The sequence below is a fragment of the Oncorhynchus mykiss genome, chromosome 4 (genome assembly GCF_057628025.1).
Source record: "Oncorhynchus mykiss isolate SJ-2025 chromosome 4, ASM5762802v1, whole genome shotgun sequence".
In the NCBI taxonomy this organism is placed as follows: domain Eukaryota; kingdom Metazoa; phylum Chordata; class Actinopteri; order Salmoniformes; family Salmonidae; genus Oncorhynchus; species Oncorhynchus mykiss.
In genome coordinates this window covers 2543798-2569725 of record NC_143025.1, presented here as the reverse complement: position 1 = coordinate 2569725, position 25928 = coordinate 2543798, and the positions used below count along the sequence as shown (strand labels likewise).

General features: G+C 44.5%; 1 protein-coding gene across 2 annotated transcripts in view; it reads right to left on the bottom strand.

Annotated features, from left to right (window-relative positions):
• The window catches only part of zwilch (zwilch kinetochore protein), a 41766-nt gene that overhangs the window by 7679 nt on the left and 8159 nt on the right, over positions 1 to 25928 (bottom strand). Inside the window, exons 7-16 of one of the 2 annotated variants that reach the window (XM_036968821.2) lie at positions 24951 to 25022; positions 24541 to 24634; positions 24297 to 24343; positions 17582 to 17699; positions 17274 to 17353; positions 15037 to 15193; positions 14746 to 14774; positions 10267 to 10403; positions 7238 to 7333; positions 4224 to 4339 (exon numbers count right to left, since the gene is read on the bottom strand). In XM_036968821.2, coding sequence (XP_036824716.2) covers positions 4224 to 4339; positions 7238 to 7333; positions 10267 to 10403; positions 14746 to 14774; positions 15037 to 15193; positions 17274 to 17353; positions 17582 to 17699; positions 24297 to 24343; positions 24541 to 24634; positions 24951 to 25022 — 946 coding nt within the window. Of the gene's footprint in view, positions 1 to 4223; positions 4340 to 4904; positions 5023 to 7237; positions 7334 to 10266; positions 10404 to 14745; positions 14775 to 15036; positions 15194 to 17273; positions 17354 to 17581; positions 17700 to 24296; positions 24344 to 24540; positions 24635 to 24950; positions 25023 to 25928 lie in introns of those variants that run through there. The other variant, XM_036968824.2, reaches the window with a different exon arrangement.

Here is a 25928-nt window from a genome sequence, read left to right as displayed (position 1 = left end):
GAGCTGTGAGTCTTTCTGGGTGAGTCTCTAAGAGCTGTGAGTCTTTCTGGGTAAGTCTCTAAGAGCTGTGAGTCTTTCTGGGTAAGTCTCTAAGAGCTGTGAGTCTTTCTGGGTGAGTCTCTAAGAGCTGTGAGTCTTTCTGGGTGAGTCTCTAAGAGCTGTGAGTCTTTCTGGGTAAGTCTCTAAGACCTGTGAGTCTTTCTGGGTAAGTCTCTAAGAGCTGTGAGTCTTTCTGGGTAAGTCTCTAAGAGCTGTGAGTCTTTCTGGGTAAGTCTCTAAGAGCTGTGAGTCTTTCTGGGTAAGTCTCTAAGAGTGATTACAGCTGTGAGTCTTTCTGGGTAAGTCTCTAAGAGTGATTACAGCTGTGAGTCTTTCTGGGTAAGTCTCTAAGAGTGATTACAGCTGTGAGTCTTTCTGGGTAAGTCTCTAAGAGTGATTACAGCTGTGAGTCTTTCTGGGTAAGTCCGTAAGAGCGATTACAGCTGTGAGTCTTTCTGGGTAAGTCTCTAAGAGTGATTACAGCTGTGAGTCTTTCTGGGTACGTCTCTAACAGCTGTGAGTCTTTCTGGGTGAGTCTCTAAGAGCTGTGAGTCTTTCTGGGTAAGTCTCTAAGAGCTGTGAGTCTTTCTGGGTGAGTCTCTAAGAGCTGTGAGTCTTTCTGGGTGAGTCTCTAAGAGCTGTGAGTCTTTCTGGGTAAGTCTCTAAGAGCTGTGAGTCTTTCTGGGTAAGTCTCTAAGAGCTGTGAGTCTTTCTGGGTGAGTCTCTAAGAGCTGTGAGTCTTTCTGGGTGAGTCTCTAAGAGCTGTGAGTCTTTCTGGGTGAGTCTCTAAGAGCTGTGAGTCTTTCTGGGTAAGTCTCTAAGACCTGTGAGTCTTTCTGGGTAAGTCTCTAAGAGCTGTGAGTCTTTCTGGGTAAGTCTCTAAGAGCTGTGAGTCTTTCTGGGTAAGTCTCTAAGAGTGATTACAGCTGTGAGTCTTTCTGGGTAAGTCTCTAAGAGTGATTACAGCTGTGAGTCTTTCTGGGTAAGTCTCTAAGAGTGATTACAGCTGTGAGTCTTTCTGGGTAAGTCTCTAAGAGCTGTGAGTCTTTCTGGGTGAGTCTCTAAGAGCTGTGAGTCTTTCTGGGTGAGTCTCTAAGAGCTGTGAGTCTTTCTGGGTAAGTCTCTAAGAGCTGTGAGTCTTTCTGGGTAAGTCTCTAAGAGCTGTGAGTCTTTCTGGGTGAGTCTCTAAGAGCTGTGAGTCTTTCTGGGTGAGTCTCTAAGAGCTGTGAGTCTTTCTGGGTAAGTCTCTAAGACCTGTGAGTCTTTCTGGGTAAGTCTCTAAGAGCTGTGAGTCTTTCTGGGTAAGTCTCTAAGAGCTGTGAGTCTTTCTGGGTAAGTCTCTAAGAGCTGTGAGTCTTTCTGGGTAAGTCTCTAAGAGCTGTGAGTCTTTCTGGGTAAGTCTCTAAGAGCTGTGAGTCTTTCTGGGTACGTCTCTAAGAGCTGTGAGTCTTTCTGGGTAAGTCTCTAAGAGCTGTGAGTCTTTCTGGGTACGTCTCTAAGAGCTGTGAGTCTTTCTGGGTAAGTCTCTAAGAGCTGTGAGTCTTTCTGGGTAAGTCTCTAAGAGCTGTGAGTCTTTCTGGGTAAGTCTCTAAGAGCTGTGAGTCTTTCTGGGTAAGTCTCTAAGATTGGGATTGTACAATATTTGCCCATTATTCTTTTTAAAATTCTTCAAGCTCTGTCAAGTTGGTTGTTGACCATTACTAGGCAGACATGTTCAAGTTTTGCCATCGATTTTCAAGCCGATTTAACTCAAAACTATAACTAGGCGACTCAGGAACATTCAATGTCATCTTGGTGCTCCGGCGTTGATTTGGCCTTGTGTTTTTGGTTGTTGTCATGCTGAAAAGGTGAATTTGTCTCCCAGTTTGTTGGAAAACAGACAACCAGGTTATCCTCTATGATTTTGTCTGTGCGTAGGTCGATTCCATTTCTTTTTTTTATCCTGACAAAACTCTGCAGTCCTTGCTGGTGACAAGTATGCCCATAACATGATGCAGCCACCATTATGCTTGAAAATATGAAGAGTGGTACTCAGTGACGCGTTGGATTTGCCCCAAACACAACATTTTGTATTCAGGACATAAAGTTCATTTCTTTGCCATATTTTCTGCAGTTATAATTTAGTGCCTTATCGCAAACATGATGCATGTTTTGGAATATGTTTTATTCTGTACAGGCTTCCTTCTTTTCACTCTGTCATTTAGGTTAGTATTGTGGAGTAACTACAATGTTGTTGATCCATCCTCAGTTTTCTCCAATCACAGCCATTAAACTCTGTTATTTAGGTTAGTATTGTGGAGTAACTACAATGTTGTTGCTCCATCCTCAGTTTTCTCCAATCACAGCCATTAAACTCTGCAAATGTTTATTAAAAGTCATTATTGGCCTCATTATGAATTCCCTGTGAGGTTTCCTTCCTCCCCGGTAACTGAGTTAGGAAGGACGCCTGTATCTTTGTAGTGACTGGGTGTATTGATACACCATTCAAAGTGTAATTAATAACTTCACCATGTCCAAAGGGATATTCAATGTCTGTTTTATTTTTTTTCATTTTACCCATCTACCAATAGGTAGAAAACCTCCCTGGTCTTTGTGGTTGAAATTCACTTCTCGACTGAGGGACCTTACCGATAATTGTATGTGTGGGGTACATTGCACACACAGTCAGCGAGAGCGTACAGGTTGAAGTGGTGGGTAGTATATGGGGCTTTGGTGACAAAACGGATGGCACGGTGATAGACTGCATCCAATTTATTGAGTAGGGTGTTGGAGGCCATTTTGTAAATGACATCGCCGAAGTCGAAGATCGGTAGGATGGTCAGTTTTACAAGGGTATGTTTGGCAGCATGAGTGAAGGATGATGTGTGTGCCATAGTCTAGTGTTTACACCAGAAGTTAATGGGTATCTGTAGGAGGAAGGTATATGGTGGGCGGGGGGGGGGGGTGTCAATGAATGTTGGATGTGTACCGAGTGAAGGAAAGACGAGATCCCATCTTGGCGAGGCACTGATAAGGGTTAAGAGATGTGGTTTAGTGAGGAAGGGGGCCGAAAGTCAGGTCAGGTCAGGTCACACTAAGAGGAGAAGGAACAATTCATTACCCGTGTGACTCAATTTCCTGCCTAGCAACAAAAAGATGTCATGTTTAGAGAGAAGGAGGAGATTCCACCTCAAATTGGGGTATAAATATATACTAGCACTGGAGGAACCATGTCTTTGTCTGTTCGATCCTTTGGGAGGAAATAAACTTTCATCGCGTCCGTCAATTTCTTGCTCTGATATTTCAGAACGTAACAAAAAGGGCATTTCCGTCGGCCACTGAGTGAGTGGTTCCTTTGAAAATCACATGACATCTTTTCTACTGCTCGCGCTGCATCACGTCCAATGGCATCGCTCCAAATCGCAGAGGTTCCATCCTCGACGGCTGACGTGATCGGTTCCTTCCATCTTGAGAAACGGGTGTCGGGTTGGACGGCGCATCGCCGACGACGACGCGAGGAACTTTGTTCTGGTACACAGATTTTTTAAAATTATTTATTTATTTATTTTTTAAAAATACGATTTCCACAAAGTGAGCGATAGCAAGGGGAAACGCTGCTGGTTTGACAGTCTGCCGCGTCTCTCGGTACCACTGTTGTTGCAGTCCAACTTCCTTTACACCGAGGGAGAGAGCATGAATTTGCACGTTCCATATAATGGGGTAACGATGAGTTGAAATCCACTAAACCTATTGCAGGGCTAGTTATCTATATTCTTACAAGGGCCAGATTTGGGTTATGACAAGGGTTATTTACAGGGGGGCCCAGATATGTTGTACATGAGGGTTACTCTTCCTAAGACGGATATAAAAATACAATTTAAATGTACAAACAGTTATACTCTTATGAAGTACTTTAATTCAAATTAAATGTTACTAAAAGTTTATTTTAAGTGTTTTAAGATAAGCCTAATTTGCTCCCACTCGGCTGGCTACTTGCTCCCACTCGGCTGGCTACTTGCTCCCACTCGGCTGGCTGCCGTCTCTACTTGGCTGGCTACCGTCTCTACTTGGCTGGCTACCCACTCTACTTGGCTGGCTACCCACTCTACTTGGCTGGCTACCCACTCTACTTGGCTGGCAACTCCATGTGCTAGTGGAAGACACTGAGGACCTTTGATGAGAAGGGGGGGGGGGGTGTATTTCACCTGTTTCAAAGATGATGTGTTCCACCAGGGGCTTGTCACTCAGCAGCCAGGATGTCTTCACCTCTCTGGGGCCATTACCACTAGACACCTCCACCCCCCAGGACACCGCCTGCTCCCTATAGGGAACATACAGTACATTACATTACATTACCACTAGACACCTCCACCCCCCCAGGACACCGCCTGCTCCCTATAGGGAACATACAGTACATTACATTACATTACCACTAGACACCTCCACCCCCCCAGGACATCGCCTGCTCCATATAGAGAACATACAGTGCATTACTAACCCTAGACACCTCCACCCCCCAGGACACCGCCTGCTCCCTATAGGGAACATACAGTACATTACCACTAGACACCTCCACCCCCCCAGGACACCGCCTGCTCCCTATAGGGAACATACAGTACATTACATTACATTACCACTAGACACCTCCACCCCCCCAGGACACCGCCTGCTCCCTATAGGGAACATACAGTACATTACCACTAGACATCTCCACCCCCCCAGGACACCGCCTGCTCCCTATAGGGAACATACAGTACATTACATTACCACTAGACACCTCCACCCCCCAGGACACCGCCTGCTCCCTATAGGGAACATACAGTACATTACCACTAGACACCTCCACCCCCCCAGGACACCGCCTGCTCCCTATAGGGAACATACAGTACATTACATTACCACTAGACACCTCCACCCCCCCAGGACACCGCCTGCTCCATATAGAGAACATACAGTGCATTACTAACCCTAGACACCTCCACCCCCCAGGACACCGCCTGCTCCCTATAGGGAACATACAGTACATTACCACTAGACACCTCCACCCCCCAGGACACCGCCTGCTCCATTTAGAGAACATACAGTGCATTACTAACCCTAGACACCTCCACCCCCCAGGACACCCCGGGAAGAGTAGCTGCTGCCTTGGTAACAGGAACTAATGGGGATCCATAATAAACCCCAGGAAGAGTAGCTGCTGCCTTGACAGGAACTAATGGGGATCCATAATAAACCCCAGGAAGAGTAGCTGCTGCCTTGGCAGGAACTAATGGGGATCCATAATAAACCCCAGGAAGAGTAGCTGCTGCCTTGGCAGGAACTAATGGGGATCCATAATAAACCCCAGGAAGAGTAGCTGCTGCCTTGACAGGAACTAATGGGGATCCATAATGAACCCCAGGAAGAGTAGCTGCTGCCTTGACAGGAACTAATGGGGATCCATAATAAACCCCAGGAAGAGTAGCTGCTATCTCGACAGGAACTAATGGGGATCCTTTATAAACCCCAGGAAGAGTAGCTGCTGCCTTGACAGGAACTAATGGGGATCCATAATAAACCCCAGGAAGAGTAGCTGCTGCCTTGGCAGGAACTAATAGGGATCCATAATAAACCCCAGGAAGAGTAGCTGCTGCCTTGGCAGGAACTAATGGGGATCCATAATAAACCCCAGGAAGAGTAGCTGCTGCCTTGACAGGAACTAATGGGGATCCATAATGAACCCCAGGAAGAGTAGCTGCTGCCTTGACAGGAACTAATGGGGATCCATAATAAACCCCAGGAAGAGTAGCTGCTATCTCGACAGGAACTAATGGGGATCCTTTATAAACCCCAGGAAGAGTAGCTGCTGCCTTGACAGGAACTAATGGGGATCCATAATAAACCCCAGGAAGAGTAGCTGCTGCCTTGGCAGGAACTAATAGGGATCCATAATAAACCCCAGGAAGAGTAGCTGCTGCCTTGACAGGAACTAATGGGGATCCATAATGAACCCCAGGAAGAGTAGCTGCTGCCTTGGCAGGAACTAATGGGGATCCATAATAAACCCCAGGAAGAGTAGCTGCTGCCTTGGCAGGAACTAATGGGGATCCATAATAAACCCCAGGAAGAGTAGCTGCTGCCTTGGTAACAGGAACTAATGGGGATCCATAATAAACCCCAGGAAAAGTAGCTGCTGCCTTGGCAGGAACTAATGGGGATCCATAATAAACCCCAGGAAGAGTAGCTGCTGCCTTGGTAACAGGGACTAATGGGGATCCATAATAAACCCCAGGAAGAGTAGCTGCTGCCTTGGTAACAGGAACTAATGGTGATCCATAATAAACCCCAGGAAGAGTAGCTGCTGCCTTGGCAGGAACTAATGGGGATCCATAATAAACCCCAGGAAGAGTAGCTGCTGCCTTGGTAACAGGGACTAATGGGGATCCATAATAAACCTCAGGAAGAGTAGCTGCTGCCTTGGCAGGAACTAATGGGGATCCATAATAAACCCCAGGAAGAGTAGCTGTTGCCTCGGCAGGAACTAATGGGGATCCATAATAAACCCCAGGAAGAGTAGCTGCTGCCTTGGTAACAGGGACTAATGGGGATCCATAATAAACCTCAGGAAGAGTAGCTGCTGCCTTGGCAGGAACTAATGGGGATCCATAATAAACCCCAGGAAGAGTAGCTGTTGCCTCGGCAGGAACTAATGGGGATCCATAATAAACCCCAGGAAGAGTAGCTGCTGCCTTGGTAACAGGAACTAATGGGGATCCATAATAAACCCCAGGAAGAGTAGCTGCTGCCTTGACAGGAACTAATGGGGATCCATAACAAACCCCAGGAAGAGTAGCTGCTGCCTTGGTAACAGGAACTAATGGGGATCCATAATAAACCCCAGGAAGAGTAGCTGCTGCCTCGGCAGGAACTAATGGGGATCTGTACAGGCACCACAGGGTTGACCAATGACTGTACAGGCACCACAGGGTTGACCAATGACTGTACAGGCACCACAGGGTTGACCAATGACTGTACAGGCACCACAGGGTTGACCAATGACTGTACAGGCACCACAGGGGTGATCAATGACTGTACAGGCACCACAGGGTTGACTAATTCCTGTAATTTCCTTCTTTAAAATCTTCTAAAAACTGGATTTCTGGGAAAGTTTAAGGGAATTTTAACAACCTTGTGAAAAGACACATTTTGACTAATGAGGAGCAGTGGTCTGTAGACGTACTTCTGGTAGAAGTGGCTGATCAGGGCAGGTTTGATCTGCAGTTTGAACTCGTGGTCCTCGTCATAGGGACATGTCTTGTAGTACTGCAAACACAACCTAGGAAACACAGGGGGGGGGGGGGGACAACTTTACTATATCAACATCTATACAAGGTTACAGAGACTGATCAACATCTACACAACGTTACAGAGACTGATCAACATCTATACAAGGTTACAGAGACTGATCAACATCTATACAAGGTTACAGAGACTGATCAACATCTACACAAGGTTACAGAGACTGATCAACATCTACACAACGTTACAGAGACTGATCAACATCTATACAAGGTTACAGAGACTGATCAACATCTATACAAGGTTACAGAGACTGATCAACATCTACACAAGGTTACAGAGACTGATCAACATCTATACAAGGTTACAGAGACTGATCAACATCTACACAAGGTTACAGAGACTGATCAACATCTACACAACGTTACAGAGACTGATCAACATCTACACAAGGTTACAGAGACTGATCAACATCTATACAAGGTTACAGAGACTGATCAACATCTACACAACGTTACAGAGACTGATCAACATCTATACAACGTTACAGAGACTGATCAACATCTATACAAGGTTACAGAGACTGATCAACATCTATACAAGGTTACAGAGACTGATCAACATCTATACAAGGTTACAGAGACTGATCAACATCTACACAACGTTACAGAGACTGATCAACATCTATACAAGGTTACAGAGACTGATCAACATCTACACAAGGTTACAGAGACTGATCAACCTCTACACAACGTTACAGAGACTGATCAACATCTACACAACGTTACAGAGACTGATCAACATCTACACAACGTTACAGAGACTGATCAACATCTACACAACGTTACAGAGACTGACCAACATCTACACAACGTTACAGAGACTGATCAACATCTACACAAGGTTACAGAGACTGATCAACATCTACACAAGGTTACAGAGACTGATCAACATCTACACAAGGTTACAGAGACTGATCAACATCTATACAAGGTTACAGAGACTGATCAACATCTATACAAGGTTACAGAGACTGATCAACATCTATACAAGGTTACAGAGACTGATCAACATCTACACAACGTTACAGAGACTGATCAACATCTACACAAGGTTACAGAGACTGATCAACATCTACACAAGGTTACAGAGACTGATCAACATCTGATATACAAGGTTACAGAGACTGATCAACCTCTACACAAGGTTACAGAGACTGATCAACATCTACACAAGGTTACAGAGACTGATCAACATCTGATATACAAGGTTACAGAGACTGATCAACCTCTACACAAGGTTACAGAGAGATTCAAAAATGTTGAAAAGAGGTTTGTGTTCTTTTACACACCAAATGTAAGAAAATGGACAGACACAGGGAGGGATTACATGGACTTGTCCTAAATATACATCTAAAAAAATACATTTTCCTTAGCGACTTATCCAGGGAATTTAGGGTTAAGTGCCTTGCTCAAGGACACATGAGCATTTTCTCCTAGTAGGCTCAGGAGATTCGAACCAGCGATCCTTTGGGATTATTGGCCCAACGCTCTTAACCTCGAGGCTACCTGCCCGACAGACAGGCTAGCAGGTCTTACTGTGCGAGGAGGAAGAGTCTGTCGTACGCCAGGTCTTACTGTGCGGGGAGGAAGAGTCTGTCGTACGCCAGGTCTTACTGTGCGAGGAGGAAGAGTCTGTCGTACGCCAGGTCTTACTGTGCGAGGAGGATGAGTCTGTCGTACGCCAGGTCTTACTGTGTGAGGAGGAAGAGTCTGTCGTACGCCAGGTCTTACTGTGCGAGGAGGAAGAGTCTGTCTTACTGTGTGAGGAGGAAGAGTCTGTCGTACGCCAGGTCTTACTGTGTGATGAGGAAGAGTCTGTCTTACTGTGTGAGGAGGAAGAGTCTGTCGTACGCCAGATCTTACTGTGTGAGGAGGAAGAGTGTCTTACTGTGTGAGGAGGAAGAGTCTGTCTTACTGTGCGAGGAGGAAGAGTCTGTCGTACGCCAGGTCTTACTGTGCGGGGAGGAAGAGTCTGTCGTACGCCAGGTCTTACTGTGCGAGGAGGAAGAGTCTGTCTTACTGTGTGAGGAGGAAGAGTCTGTCGTACGCCAGGTCTTACTGTGTGATGAGGAAGAGTCTGTCTTACTGTGTGAGGAGGAAGAGTCTGTCGTACGCCAGATCTTACTGTGTGAGGAGGAAGAGTCTGTCGTACGCCAGATCTTACTGTGTGAGGAGGAAGAGTCTGTCTTACTGTGTGAGGAGGAAGAGTCTGTCGTACGCCAGATCTTACTGTGTGAGGAGGAAGAGTCTGTCGTACGCCAGGTCTTACTATGTGAGGAGGAAGAGTCTGTCTTACTGTGTGAGGAGGAAGAGTCTGTCTTACTGTGTGAGGAGGAAGAGTCTGTCGTACGCCAGGCCTTACTGTGTGAGGAGGAAGAGTCTGTCGTACGCCAGGTCTTACTGTGCGAGGAGGAAGAGTCTGTCGTACGCCAGGTCTTACTGTGCGAGGAGGAAGAGTCTGTCGTACGCCAGGTCTTACTGTGTGAGGAGGAAGAGTCTGTCGTACGCCAGGTCTTACTGTGCGAGGAGGAAGAGTCTGTCGTACGCCAGGTCTTACTGTGTGAGGAAGAAGAGTCTGTCGTACGCCAGGTCTTACTGTGTGAGGAGGAAGAGTCTGTCGTACGCCAGGCCTTACTGTGTGAGGAGGAAGAGTCTGTCGTACGCCAGGCCTTACTGTGTGAGGAGGAAGAGTCTGTCGTACGGCAGGTCTTACTGTGTGAGGAAGAAGAGTCTGTCGTACGCCAGGTCTTACTGTGTGAGGAGGAAGAGTCTGTCGTACGCCAGGTCTTACTGTGCGAGGAGGAAGAGTCTGTCGTACGCCAGGTCTTACTGTGTGAGGAAGAAGAGTCTGTCGTACGCCAGGTCTTACTGTGTGATGAGGAAGAGTCTGTCGTACGCCAGGTCTTACTGTGTGAGGAAGAAGAGTCTGTCGTACGGCAGGCACAGGAAGGTGCTGCAGGTCACCATGATCTCCAGCAGGTGGTGTAGTTTCCTCAGTCTGATCACCTGCTCCTGCAGGTCCTCCACTGTACTCAGGTAGTAACTCTTTGGACAACACAGTTACAAAGTTATAGAACAACACAGTTATAGCCTCATAACATGGTTCAAACTATAATGTTGATATCATGGATGGTCCTGTATAGTCTCATAACATGGTTATAACTATAATGTTGATATCATGGATGGTCAGTCCTGTATAGTCTCATAACATGGTTATAACTATAATGTTGATATCATGGATGGTCAGTCCTGTATAGCCTCATAACATGGTTATAACTATAATGTTGATATCATGGATGGTCAGTCCTGTATAGCCTCATAACATGATTGTAACTATAATGTTGATATCATGGATGGTCAGTCCTGTATAGTCTCATAACATGATTATAACTATAATGATGATATCATGGATGGTCAGTCCTGTATAGTCTCATAACATGGTTATAACTATAATGATGATATCATGGATGGTCAGTCCTGTATAGTCTCATAACATGGTTATAACTATAATGTTGATATCATGGATGGTCAGTCCTGTATAGTCTCATAACATGGTTCAAACTATAATGTTGATATCACGGATGGTCAGTCCTGTATAGTCTCATAACATGGTTATAACTATAATGTTGATATCATGGATGGTCAGTCCTGTATAGTCTCATAACATGGTTATAACTATAATGTTGATATCATGGATGGTCAGTCCTGTATAGTCTCATAACATGGTTATAACTATAATGTTGATATCATGGATGGTCAGTCCTGTATAGTCTCATAACATGGTTATAACTATAATGTTGATATCATGGATGGTCAGTCCTGTATAGTCTCATAACATGGTTATAACTATAATGTTGATATCATGGATGGTCAGTCCTGTATAGTCTCATAACATGGTTATAACTATAATGTTGATATCATGGATGGTCAGTCCTGTATAGCCTCATAACATGGTTCAAACTATAATGTTGATATCACGGATGGTCAGTCCTGTATAGTCTCATAACATGGTTATAACTATAATGTTGATATCATGGATGGTCAGTCCTGTATAGTCTCATAACATGGTTATAACTATAATGTTGATATCATGAATGGTCAGTCCTGTATAGTCTCATAACATGGTTATAACTATAATGTTGATATCATGGATGGTCAGTCCTGTATAGCCTCATAACATGGTTATAACTATAATGTTGATATCATGGATGGTCAGTCCTGTATAGCCTCATAACATGGTTATAACTATAATGTTGATATCATGGATGGTCAGTCCTGTATAGTCTCATAACATGGTTATAACTATAATGTTGATATCATGGATGGTCAGTCCTGTATAGTCTCATAACATGGTTATAACTATAATGTTGATATCATGGTCAGTCCTGTATAGCCTCATAACATGGTTATAACTATAATGTTGATATCACGGATGGTCAGTCCTGTATAGCCTCATAACATGGTTATAACTATAATGTTGATATCATGGATGGTCAGTCCTGTATAGCCTCATAACATGGTTATAACTATAATGTTGATATCATGGATGGTCAGTCCTGTATAGCCTCATAACATGATTATAACTATAATGTTGATATCATGGATGGTCAGTCCTGTATAGCCTCATAACATGGTTATAACTATAATGTTGATATCATGGATGGTCCTGTATAGCCTCATAACATGGTTATAACTATAATGTTGATATCATGGATGGTCAGTCCTGTATAGTCTCATAACATGGTTATAACTATAATGTTGATATCATGAATGGTCAGTCCTGTATAGTCTCATAACATGGTTATAACTATAATGTTGATATCATGGATGGTCAGTCCTGTATAGCCTCATAACATGGTTATAACTATAATGTTGATATCATGAATGGTCCTGTATAGCCTCATAACATGGTTATAACTATAATGTTGATATCACGGATGGTCAGTCCTGTATAGTCTCATAACATGGTTATAACTATAATGTTGATATCATGAATGGTCCTGTATAGCCTCATAACATGGTTATAACTATAATGTTGATATCATGAATGGTCCTGTATAGCCTCATAACATGATTATAACTATAATGTTGATATCACGGATGGTCAGTCCTGTATAGTCTCATAACATGGTTATAACTATAATGTTGATATCATGGATGGTCAGTCCTGTATAGCCTCATAACATGGTTATAACTATAATGTTGATATCATGGTCAGTCCTGTATAGTCTCATAACATGGTTATAACTATAATGTTGATATCATGGATGGTCAGTCCTGTATAGCCTCATAACATGGTTATAACTATAATGTTGATATCATGGATGGTCAGTCCTGTATAGCCTCATAACATGGTTATAACTATAATGTTGATATCATGGATGGTCAGTCCTGTATAGTCTCATAACATGGTTCAAACTATAATGTTGATATCATGGATGGTCAGTCCTGTATAGTCTCATAACATGGTTATAACTATAATGTTGATATCATGGATGGTCAGTCCTGTATAGCCTCATAACATGGTTATAACTATAATGTTGATATCATGGATGGTCAGTCCTGTATAGTCTCATAACATGGTTGTAACTATAATGATGATATCATGGATGGTCAGTCCTGTATAGTCTCATAACATGGTTGTAACTATAATGTTGATATCATGGCTGGTCAGTCCTGTATAGTCTCATAACATGGTTATAACTATAATGTTGATATCATGGATGGTCAGTCCTGTATAGCCTCATAACATGATTATAACTATAATGTTGATATCATGGATGGTCAGTCCTGTATAGCCTCATAACATGGTTATAACTATAATGTTGATATCATGGATGGTCCTGTATAGCCTCATAACATGGTTATAACTATAATGTTGATATCATGGATGGTCAGTCCTGTATAGTCTCATAACATGGTTATAACTATAATGTTGATATCATGAATGGTCAGTCCTGTATAGTCTCATAACATGGTTATAACTATAATGTTGATATCATGGATGGTCAGTCCTGTATAGCCTCATAACATGGTTATAACTATAATGTTGATATCATGAATGGTCCTGTATAGCCTCATAACATGGTTATAACTATAATGTTGATATCACGGATGGTCAGTCCTGTATAGTCTCATAACATGGTTATAACTATAATGTTGATATCATGAATGGTCCTGTATAGCCTCATAACATGGTTATAACTATAATGTTGATATCACGGATGGTCAGTCCTGTATAGTCTCATAACATGGTTATAACTATAATGTTGATATCATGGATGGTCAGTCCTGTATAGCCTCATAACATGGTTATAACTATAATGTTGATATCATGGTCAGTCCTGTATAGTCTCATAACATGGTTATAACTATAATGTTGATATCATGGATGGTCAGTCCTGTATAGCCTCATAACATGGTTATAACTATAATGTTGATATCATGGATGGTCAGTCCTGTATAGCCTCATAACATGGTTATAACTATAATGTTGATATCATGGATGGTCAGTCCTGTATAGTCTCATAACATGGTTCAAACTATAATGTTGATATCATGGATGGTCAGTCCTGTATAGCCTCATAACATGGTTAAAACTATAATGTTGATATTGTGGATGGTCAGTCCTGTATAGCCTCATAACATGGTTATAACTATCATGTTGATATCATGGATGGTCAGTCCTGTATAGCCTCATAACATGGTTATAACTATAATGTTGATATCATGGATGGTCAGTCCTGTATAGTCTCATAACATGGTTGTAACTATAATGATGATATCATGGATGGTCAGTCCTGTATAGTCTCATAACATGGTTATAACTATAATGTTGATATTGTGGATGGTCAGTCCTGTATAGTCTCATAACATGGTTATAACTATAATGTTGATATCATGGATGGTCAGTCCTGTATAGCCTCATAACATGGTTATAACTATAATGTTGATATCATGGATGGTCAGTCCTGTATAGCCTCATAACATGGTTATAACTATAATGTTGATATCATGGCTGGTCAGTCCTGTATAGTCTCATAACATGGTTATAACTATAATGTTGATATCATGGATGGTCAGTCCTGTATAGTCTCATAACATGGTTATAACTATAATGTTGATATCATGGCTGGTCAGTCCTGTATAGCCTCATAACATGGTTATAACTATAATGTTGATATCATGGATGGTCAGTCCTTGCTTCCATAGCTCTGTCCATGAATCTGAGTGGTTACATTTCTCCAGGCCCATCCCCTCAAGCTTTTCACCAAAAAAAGGCAGGGTCCATTTTGTTTCAATAAGGATTCTCGCTTTAAATTTATTTAATTTTTTTTAAATGTTAGAGATGATTTTCTGAATAAAGTAGTATAAACCTCGGACTCACCAGGTGGTTTAGCGTGGTCAGATCTTGACCTGAGGAGAAGAAAACACGAACTGTTAAATCAACTTAAAATGCTCTAAGATAAGAACTAGACGGTATTTTGTCTGGAACCACGGATCCCAATAACGTATTAGGTCCTGTCGGTGAGCACCGGTATCATTTTCTGTGGTGTCACGGAGAATAGTACACGGTTTCACTTTTAACTGAACAACCACATCCTATTAGGTATTCGGGATTCGAACCGACAGACCTTTGGATCACAGAGCAGTGTGTGTGTGTGTGTGTGTGTGTTACCTATGAGGTAGTTGATGTAGTCCTTCCTCATCTTGTCTAGGCCCATCTCCAGCAGCATGTGAACAGGTGTCAGGCCTGTTAAAGAGACATGATCCATCTGATGGTGGTAAGACTGAAGGATCAGCTTACTGAGGGAGCTACTGCTGTCTCTGTGAATCTACAACAATCAGGAGAGACACACAGCAGTTAGAGAGAAAGAGAGAGAGTTGATCAATATTTGTTCCCGTAGCTGTCTATTTACCACAACAAACCGATGCTGGGGCACTAATTCCACACTCAACGAGCAAACAGGAAAACGCTCGTCCCGAGGCGGCTCGCCTAGTGGCCGGGGACTTTAACGCAGGGAAACCGAAATCCGTTTGACATCATTTCCGTGGATTTAGAGGCAAAAAAAAACCTCTAGATCACCTTAACTCCAAACACAGAATTGCATATAAAACTCTCCCGCCCTCTATTTGGCAAATATGACCATGACGTTATCCTCCGGATTCCTACTTACAAGCAAAAACTCAAACAGGAAGTAGCAGTGACGCACACACTGCGGAAGTTGTCCGATGAAGCGGATGCTAAGCTACAGGACTGTTTTGCTAGCACAGACTGGAATATGTTCTGGGATTCATCCGATGGTATTGAGGAGTTTACCACATCAGTCACTGGCTTGATCAATAATAAATATTGACGACGTCGTCCCCACGGTGACCGTACGTAAATAACCCAACCAGAAGCCATGGGTTACAGGGAACATCCGCACTGAGCTAAAGGCTAGAGCTGCCGCTTTCAAGAAGCGGGACACTAATCCAGACTAACAAGAAACCCGTCAGACTAACCATCAAACAGGAAAGTTTCAACACAGGACTACACCAGCTCTGACGCTCTTCGGATGTGGCAAACTATCACGGATTACAAAGGGAAACCCAGCCGCGAGTCAACCAGACGAGCTAAATTTACTGAACCATGCATGAGAGCACCAGATGTTCAGGACGACTGTGTGATCACGCTCCCTGTAGCCGATGTGAGTAAGTAAGACCTATAAAAAGGTTAACATTCACAAGGCCAGACGGATTACCATCATGCGCTGACCAGATGGCAAGTGTCCTCACTGATATTTTCAACTTCTCCCTGACACAATCTGTAATAGTTTCAAGCAGACCACCATAGTCCCTGTGCCTAATAACGCCAAGGTGACGTGTCTACATGATTATCTCCCTGTACCAATCACATCTGTAGCCATGACGTGCTTTTGAAAGGGCTGGTCGTAGCTCACATCAACACCATCATCCCAGACACACTGGACCCACTCCAATTCGCATACCGCCCCAACAGATCCACAGATGACGCAATCTCTATTGTTGTCCACACTGCCCTCTCCCACCTGGACAGGAGGAACTCCTGTGTTAAAAAGTTGTTAATTGATTACAGCTCAGCGTTCAACACCATATTACCCTTCAAGCTCATCACTAAGCTCAGGACCTCCTGACGGGCCACACCCAGGTGGAGAGGGTAGGCAACAACACATCCACCATGCTGACCCTCAACACAAAGGCCCCTCGGGGGTGCATGCCTAGTCCTCTCCTGTACAGTCATTGGTCAGGGGCCTAGTCCTCTCCTGTACAGTCATTGGTCAGGGGCCTAGTCCTCTCCTGTACAGTCATTGGTCAGGGGCCTAGTCCTCTCCTGTACAGTCATTGGTCAGGGGCCTAGTCCTCTCCTGTACAGTCATTGGTCAGGGGCCTAGTCCTCTCCTGTACAGTCATTGGTCAGGGGCCTAGTCCTCTCCTGTACAGTCATTGGTCAGGGGCCTAGTCCTCTCCTGTACAGTCATTGGTCAGGGGCCTAGTCCTCTCCTGTACAGTCATTGGTCAGGGGCCTAGTCCCCTCCTGTACAGTCATTGGTCAGGGGCCTAGTCCCCTCCTCCTTGTTCACCAACGACTGTGTGGCCGGGCACGACTCAACACCATCATTAAGTTCGGAGACAATAAGACGATGACACATCCTATAGGGAGGTCAGAGACCTGGCAGTGTGGTGCCAGGACAACAACCATCAATCCATCAACTTCAGCAAGACAAAGGAGCTGATCGTGGACTACAGGAAACGCAGGGCCGAGCCCCGCCCCCATCACGCCCCCATTCACATCGACAGGGCTGTTGTGGAGCAGGTCGAGAGCTTTGATGATCAGATTCAGATCAGTCTCTGATGTCTTGATATGATCTGAGGACACACACACACTATACTTACCCATGGTTTAATGTCACCATACTGCAAAGCTTTGATGACCATTTTCAGACAGTCTCCGACATCTTGATAGGAAGTCACACCTGTGATGGAAAAGTAGTGATGAAATAAATAAAAAAAACAGCTCAAATGTTCCACATCCAAGTTGATATAGGAAGTTGAATTTATTTCCATTTACAAAATGTAAATAAGGAACTGAATAGCTTTTTATTGTTCATACATGTGAAAAAGTGAAAATGTTTCCAAAGTGAAACCAAAAAAAAAAGGCTGTTCTCTACTATAACTAAAAATGTACTAAAAACTCCACTCACTGTTCCTCATGCGAACCCAGAGCTGTTCTATGAAGTCCAGATCTCCTCTCTCCATCAGAGAGTTGAATATCTCTGTCTCGGTCTCTGATGTTCCCATCTCAGTCTTCACCTTCACTGCCTGGGGGGGGGGGGGGGACCACGACCAATCAGATAAAGCATTATGATGACATGTAATTTCAATTGTTCAGTTTTAAATGATACAATATTCACACCCCTTTGACACGTTGTTGTGTTGTAAAGTTGGATTAAATTGGATTGAATTGTAATTTTCCGTCAGCGATCTACATAAGGTACTCTAATGTCAAAGTGGAAGACAAATTATAACATTTTTAGAAAATCCATGAAAAATATATTTAAAAAAAATATATATACTAATATCTTGATTATAGAAGTATTCAACCATTCTCAGGTCATATATTTTCAAGCAGATTTAAGTAAAAACAATAACTCAGGAACATGCCCTGTCTTCTTGGTAAGCAAATCCAGTGTGTATATTTGGCCTTGTGTTTTCCGGGTTATTGTCCTGCTGAAAGGTGAATTCATCTCCCAGTGTATATTTGGCCTTGTGTTTTCAGGTTATTGTCCTGCTGAAAGGTGAATTCATCTCCCAGTGTATATTTGGCCTTGTGTTTTCAGGTTATTGTCCTGCTGAAAGGTGAATTCATCTCCCAGTGTATATTTGGCCTTGTGTTTTCAGGTTATTGTCCTGCTGAAAGGTGAATTCATCTTCCAGTCTCTGGTGCAAAGCAGACTGAACCAGGTTTTCCTCCAGGATGCTGAGCGGTGTTTATTTTTTATCCTGAAAAACTCCCCCGTCCTTAACGAGTACGACCCATAACACAGTGGCGGTCGGTACCGTTTAAGGGGGACGATATATAAATATATATTTTAATGAGCACAAACCTTATTTCTATTACAGCATATTGGATGACTGTCATTCATATTCCATTCACCCAGCTCATTGTTATCATCGATAGGTTTAGGCTACGACATAATACTAGAATGTTCCCTGTACCCATCAACCTAGTAGGTGCACACAGGTTGAGAGGATTTTGAGTAATCAAGGTGACAGACGGGAGACACATTCAATACCTCCTTGTAAGAGGGCCACCATTGTTCCTGTTCCCAAGAAAGCTAAGAAAGCTACGACTACCGCCCCGTAGCACTCACTTCCGTCATCATGAAGTGCTTTGAGAGACTAGTCAAGGACCATATCACCTCCACCCTACCCGACACCCTAGACCCACTCCAATTTGCTTACCGCCCAAATAGGTCCACAGACGATGCAATCTCAACCACACTGCACACTGCCCTAACCCATCTGGACAAGAGGAATACCTATGTGAGAATGCTGTTCATCGACTACAGCTCGGCATTCAACACCATAGTACCCTCCAAGCTCGTCATCAAGCTCGAGACCCTGGGTCTCGACCCCGCCCTGTGCAACTGGTGTACTGGACTTCCTGACGGGCCGCCCCCAGGTGGTGAGGGTAGGCAACAACATCTCCACCCCGCTGATCCTCAACACTGGGGCCCCACAAGGGTGCGTTCTGAGCCCTCTCCTGTACTCCCTGTTCACCCACGACTGCGTGGCCACGCACACCTCCAACTCAATCATCAAGTTTGCGGACGACACAACAGTGGTAGGCTTGATTACCAACAACGACGAGACGGCCTACAGGGAGGAGGTGAGGGCCCTCGGAGTGTGGTGTCAGGAAAATAACCTCACACTCAACGTCAACAAAACTAAGGAGATGATTGTGGACTTCAGGAAACAGCAGAGGGAACACCCCCCTATCCACATCGATGGAACAGTAGTGGAGAGGGTAGTAAGTTTTAAGTTCCTCGGCATACACATCACAGACAAACTGAATTGGTCCACTCACACAAACAGCATTGTGAAGAAGGCGCAGCAGCGCCTCTTCAACCTCAGGAGGCTGAAGAAATTTGGCTTGTCACCAAAAGCACTCACAAACTTCTACAGATGCACAATCGAGAGCATCCTGGCGGGCTGTATCACCGCCTGGTACGGCAACTGCTCCGCCCACAACCGCAAGGCTCTCCAGAGGGTAGTGAGGTCTGCACAACGCATCACCGGGGGCAAACTACCTGCCCTCCAGGACACCTACACCACCCGATGTTACAGGAAGGCCATAAAGATCATCAAGGACAACAACCACCCGAGCCACTGCCTGTTCACCCCGCTATCATCCAGAAGGCGAGGTCAGTACAGGTGCATCAAAGCTGGGACCGAGAGACTGAAAAACAGCTTCTATCTCAAGGCCATCAGACTGTTAAACAGCCACCACTAACACTGAGTGGCTGCTGCCAACACACTGACACTGACTCAACTCCAGCCACTTTAATAATGGGAATTGATGGGAAATTATGTAAATATATCACTAGCCACTTTAAACAACGCTACCTAATATAATGTTTACATACCCTACATTATTCATCTCATATGTATACGTATATACTGTACTCTATATCATCTACTGCATCCTTATGTAATACATGTATCACTAGCCACTTTAACTATGCCACTTTGTTTACATACTCATCTCATATGTACATACTGTACTCGATACCATCTACTGCATCTTGCCTATGCTGCTCTGTACCATCACTCATTCATATATCCTTATGTACATATTCTTTATCCCCTTACACTGTGTATAAGACAGTTGTTTTGGAATTGTTAGTTAGATTACTTGTTGGTTATTACTGCATTGTCGGAACTAGAAGCACAAGCATTTCGCTACACTCGCATTAACATCTGCTAACCACGTGTATGTGACAAATAAAATTGGATTTAATTTTTTTGATTTTATTTTTGTACACTCTGGCCTGCATGTAGCCGATCTAGGGTGTGATCATTAGTCCAACAGTTGCAAATGAGAGTTTCTATTGGACACATTCAGGTGCGTTTATCCGCGTTTCGTTACGTTTGCTTCCATTTAGGAAGTGTTTTTCAACAAGAGTCGGCAGAATGAATACACCCCGGATCACAAACAAACACAGTTCATTTTCATAGTAGCCAAGATGCAAATGATCATGGTGTTTGTATGTAATTCCTGTAATTCCTTCTCGCGTCGACACCGCTCCTCTCACAATTTTCACTTAGTTTGTGGACTTCAGAGCACAACACAACAGCTGTCTGTGACCAGGCGACAAAAAACCTATCCAAGCCAAAACCTTCATACCATAACCACTACACACAGCCTACATAGTTGTCACCATATTAGCTAACGTCATAGTTAACATAGCTACTAGAATTAACGTGTTAGTAAACCCGTTACAATCATGCAGTAGTTACCTCGACATAGAAGAGTTCCAGCATTGGACAGCCTTAGCCAGCTAGCTAGCTAACATAGCATCCTTCTCAGTTTGAGCCGAGTGTTTGAATAAGCTAAACTTGCTAGCTGCGTTCGCTAGCTAAGTAAGTGAAAAAGTCCCAAGAAATATAGCTAGCTCTCTGCCTTGCTTTCGCTTCTCCTTCATTTTTGAAGATATTAAAATTGTTCCAACTATTGTCTCTCAGTCTTTGAGTGAACTACTCACCCCATTTTATCCATGAACTGACAACTCAGTTCATGCAGCAAAAGCTCTGATAGCTTCCGGAGGACGTCCTTCAACCTGTCATAATTACTGTGTGGAAGGGGGTAAAAACCCATGAGCCTTCAAGGTTTTGTATTGAAGTCAATGTAACCAGAGGAGGACGGAAGCTAGCTGTCCTCCGGCTACACCATGGTGCTACCCCACAGAGTGCTGTTGAGGCTATTGTAGACCTTCATTGCAAAATAGTGTTTTAATCAATTATTTGGTGACATGGGAATGTATTTATACATTTAGCATTTAAAGAAATGTTTCACTATTGATTATTTTATTCACCGAGGAGGATGGTCTTCCCCTTCCTCCTCTCAGGAGCCTCCACTGACCTAACATGATGCAGCCACCACTATGCTTGGAGAGTGGCGTTGTATTGGATTTGTCCCAAACACAACACTTTGTATTCAGGACAAATTGTGAATTGCTTTGCCACATTTTTTTGCAGTATAACTTTAGTGTCTTATAGCAAACAGGATGCAGGTTTTGGAATATTTTAAAAAATGCTGTACAGGCTTCCTTCCTTCTTTCACTCTGTCATTTAGGTTAGTATTGTAGAGTAACTACAATTATGTTGATCCATCCTCAGTTTTCTCCTATCACAGCCATTAAACTCTATAACTGTTTTAAAGTCACCATTGTCCTCATGATGAATTCCCTGACAGGTTTCCTTCCTCTCCGGCAACTGAGTTAGGAAGGACGCCTGTATCTTTGTAGTGACTGGGTGTATTGATGTGTACACCATGCTCAAAAGGGATACTACCAATAGGCGTTGGAAAACCTCCCTGGTCTTTGTGGTTGAATCTTTGCCTGAAATTCACTTCTTGACTAAGGGACCTTACAGATAATTGTATGTGTGGGGTACAGAGAGGATCATTTAAAAAATCATGTTAAAACACTATTACTGCACAGAGAGATGGAGAGATGGGGTAGATGGAGATGAATGGATGGAGAGATGGGGTAGATGGAGAGATGGGGTAGATGGAGAGATGGGGTAGGTGGAGAGAAGGGGTAGATGGAGAGAAGGGGTAGATGGAGAGAAGGGGTAGATGGAGAAGATGGAGAGATGGGGTAGATGGAGAGATGGGGTAGATGGAGAGATGGGAGAGATGGGGTAGATGGAGAGATGGGAGAGATGGGGTAGATGGAGAGATGGAGAAGATGGGGTAGATGGAGAAGATGGGGTAGATGGGGTAGATGGAGAGATGGGGTAGATGGAGAGATGGGGTAGATGGAGAGATGGGGTATGTGGGAGAGAAGGGGTAGATGGGAGAGAAGGGGTAGATGGAGAGAAGGGGTAGATGGAGAGATGGGGTAGATGGAGAAGATGGAGAGATGGGGTAGATGGAGAAGATGGAGAGATGGGGTAGATGGAGAGATGGGAGAGATGGGGTAGATGGCGAGATGGGGTAGATGGAGAGATGGGGTAGATGGAGAGATGGGGTAGATGGAGAGATGGGGTAGATGGAGAGATGGGGTAGATGGAGAGATGGGGTAGATGGAGAGATGGGGTAGATGGAGAGATGGGGTAGATGGGGTAGATGGAGAGATGGGGTAGATGGAGAGATGGGGTAGATGGGGTAGATGGAGAGATGGGGTAGGTGGAGAGATGGGGTAGGTGGAGAGATGGGGTAGGTGGAGAGATGAATGGATGGAGAGATGGGGTAGGTGGAGAGATGAATGGATGGAGAGATGGGGTAGATGGAGAGATGGGGTAGATGGACAGATGGGGTAGGCGGAGAGATGGGGTAGGCGGAGAGATGGGGTAGGCGGAGAGATGGGGTAGGCGGAGAGATGGGGTAGGCGGAGAGATGGGATAGATGGAGAGATGGAATAGATGGAGAGATGGAGAGATGGGGTAGGCGGAGAGATGGGGTAGGCGGAGAGATGGGGTAGGCGGAGAGATGGGGTAGGCGGAGAGATGGGGTAGGCGGAGAGATGGGGTAGGCGGAGAGATGGGGTAGGCGGAGAGATGGGGTAGGCGGAGAGATGGGGTAGGCGGAAAGATGGGGTAGGCGGAAAGATGAATGGATGGAGAGATGGGGTAGATGGACAGATGGGGTAGATGGACAGATGGGGTAGATGGACAGATGGGGTAGATGGACAGATGGGGTAGATGGACAGATGGGGTAGGTGGAGAGATGAATGGATGGACAGATGGGGTAGATGGACAGATGGGGTAGATGGACAGATGGGGTAGGCGGAGAGATGGGGTAGGCGGGGTAGATGGAGAGATGGGGTAGGCGGAGAGATGGGGTAGGCGGAGAGATGGGGTAGGCGGAGAGATGGGGTAGGCGGAGAGATGGGGTAGGCGGAGAGATGGGGTAGGCGGAGTAGATGGGGTAGGCGGAGAAGATGGGGTAAATGGAAAGATGGGGTAGATGGAAAGATGGGGTAGATGGAAAGATGAATGGATGGAGAGATGGGGTAGGCGGAGAGATGGGGTAGATGGAGAGATGGGGTAGATGGAGAGATGGGGTAGATGGAGAGATGAATGGATGGAGAGATGGGGTAGATGGAGAGATGGGGTAGATGGGGTAGATGGAGTAGATGGGGTAGATGGGGTAGATGGGGTAGGTGGAGAGATGGGGTAGGTGGAGAGATGGGGTAGATGGAGAGATGGGGTAGATGGAGAGATGGAGAGATGGGGTAGATGGAGAGATGGGTAGGTGGGAGAGATGGAGAGATGGAGTAGATGGAGAGATGGGTAGGTGGGAGAGATGGAGAGATGGAGTAGATGGAGAGATGGGTAGGTGGGAGAGATGGAGAGATGGAGTAGATGGAGAGATGGGTAGGTGGGAGAGATGGGTAGGTGGGAGAGATGGAGAGATGGAGTAGATGGAGAGATGGGTAGGTGGGAGAGATGGAGAGATGGAGTAGATGGAGAGATGAATGGATGGGAGAGATGGAGAGATGGAGTAGATGGAGAGATGGGGTACATGGAGAGATGGGGTACATGGAGAGATGGGGTACATGGAGAGATGGGGTACATGGAGAGATGGGGTACATGGAGAGATGGGGTACATGGAGAGATGGGGTACATGGAGAGATGGGTAGGTGGGAGAGATGAATGGATGGGAGAGATAGAGAGTGATACCAGTCATACCTCTTTGGTAGACTGATCCTGCAGAGTCTTTACAGTGTTCTGAAGTTCTGAAAAGGAGAAGAAGTAGTGAGCGAAAGACAATAAAGATTATAATATATATATATTTTTAAACATGTTTATTTCAGAGTGGTTACAAAGCAACTCATTTCATATAGTTGTGAAGAGTTGTTTTTCTAATAAATATGTTTGCTTAAAATGTTGGAGATGCTTAAATGGCAAAATGTCTGAAATGTCACCCTCCTACCATCCAGGTATTCCCTTGTCATCTGCACAGCAGACCTGGTCTCCACAGGTTCCATCCACTCCGTCTCTCCGGTCCTCAGACCATCAGCCAGGATCTGACAACCACAACCAGCAACAGGCTTTAAAACATTACATTAGGTCTATAGTGTGATAGCCCAGGCTGAACGGTGTTGCTCACCAGGGTTGGGGTCAATTCCATTTAAAATTCAGAAAGTAATTGCTAATTGAATTTCCTCATTGAAAAGCATTGAAGAGCATTTGAATTGGATTATCAAGTTTACTTCCTGAATTGGCTGGAATTTAAAATGGGAATTGACCCCAACCCACATCATTGAAATGTAGGTTTAAAACAGGCTAATAGTGGGATGCCTAAAAAAAAAGGCATTTCAAAGTATTATTTTTGGCACAAACCTGTAGAAACTCCAGCTCCTTGTACAACAGATACATGGGACTTCTCATGTCGCCACTGGACACCTTGATATTCTGCAGGGGGGAGAGGAGTTACCAAGCAGTCCCTCCATCCTGGATACTAGTCTAGATCTGAGAGAAACAGTCCCTCAATCCTGGGTACTAGTCTAGATCCGAGAGAAACAGTCCCTCCATCCTGGGTACTAGTCTAGATCCGAGAGAAACAGTCCCTCCATCCTGGGTACTAGTCTAGATCCGAGAGAAACAGTCCCTCCATCCTGGGTACTAGTCTAGATCCGAGAGAAACAGTCCCTCCATCCTGGGTACTAGTCTAGATCCGAGAGAAACAGTCCCTCCATCCTGGGTACTAGTCTAGATCCGAGAGAAACAGTCCCTCCATCCTGGGTACTAGTCTAGATCTGAGAGAAACAGTCCCTACATCCTGGGTACTAGTCTAGATCCGAGAGAAACAGTCCCTACATCCTGGGTACTAGTCTAGATCCGAGAGAAACAGTCCCTCCATCCTGGGTACTAGTCTAGATCCGAGAGAAACAGTCCCTCCATCCTGGGTACTAGTCTAGATCCGAGAGAAACAGTCCCTACATCCTGGGTACTAGTCTAGATCCGAGAGAAACAGTCCCTCCATCCTGGGTACTAGTCTAGAGCCGAGAGAAACAGTCCCTCCATCCTGGGTACTAGTCTAGATCTGAGAGGGTTGGAGAGTTGTAAGCAGGGGTTGGAACCGGGTTCAAGGAAGAAAGAAAAATTATAATTGAGGAACAGAATCAGAATGAAAGTGATCAATACTGTTCAGGATGAGAACAGTTATTTTTAAAGCATAGAACCGGTTAAAAACATTCATTTTTTTCCAATCTCACAAAAACACAAAGTCCTCAGAGTAAAAAATCTAATAAAAAACATGGAAGATGATACAAACATACATGGAGAACCAAGAGGAAATGAAGAAAACAGCTGGACTCC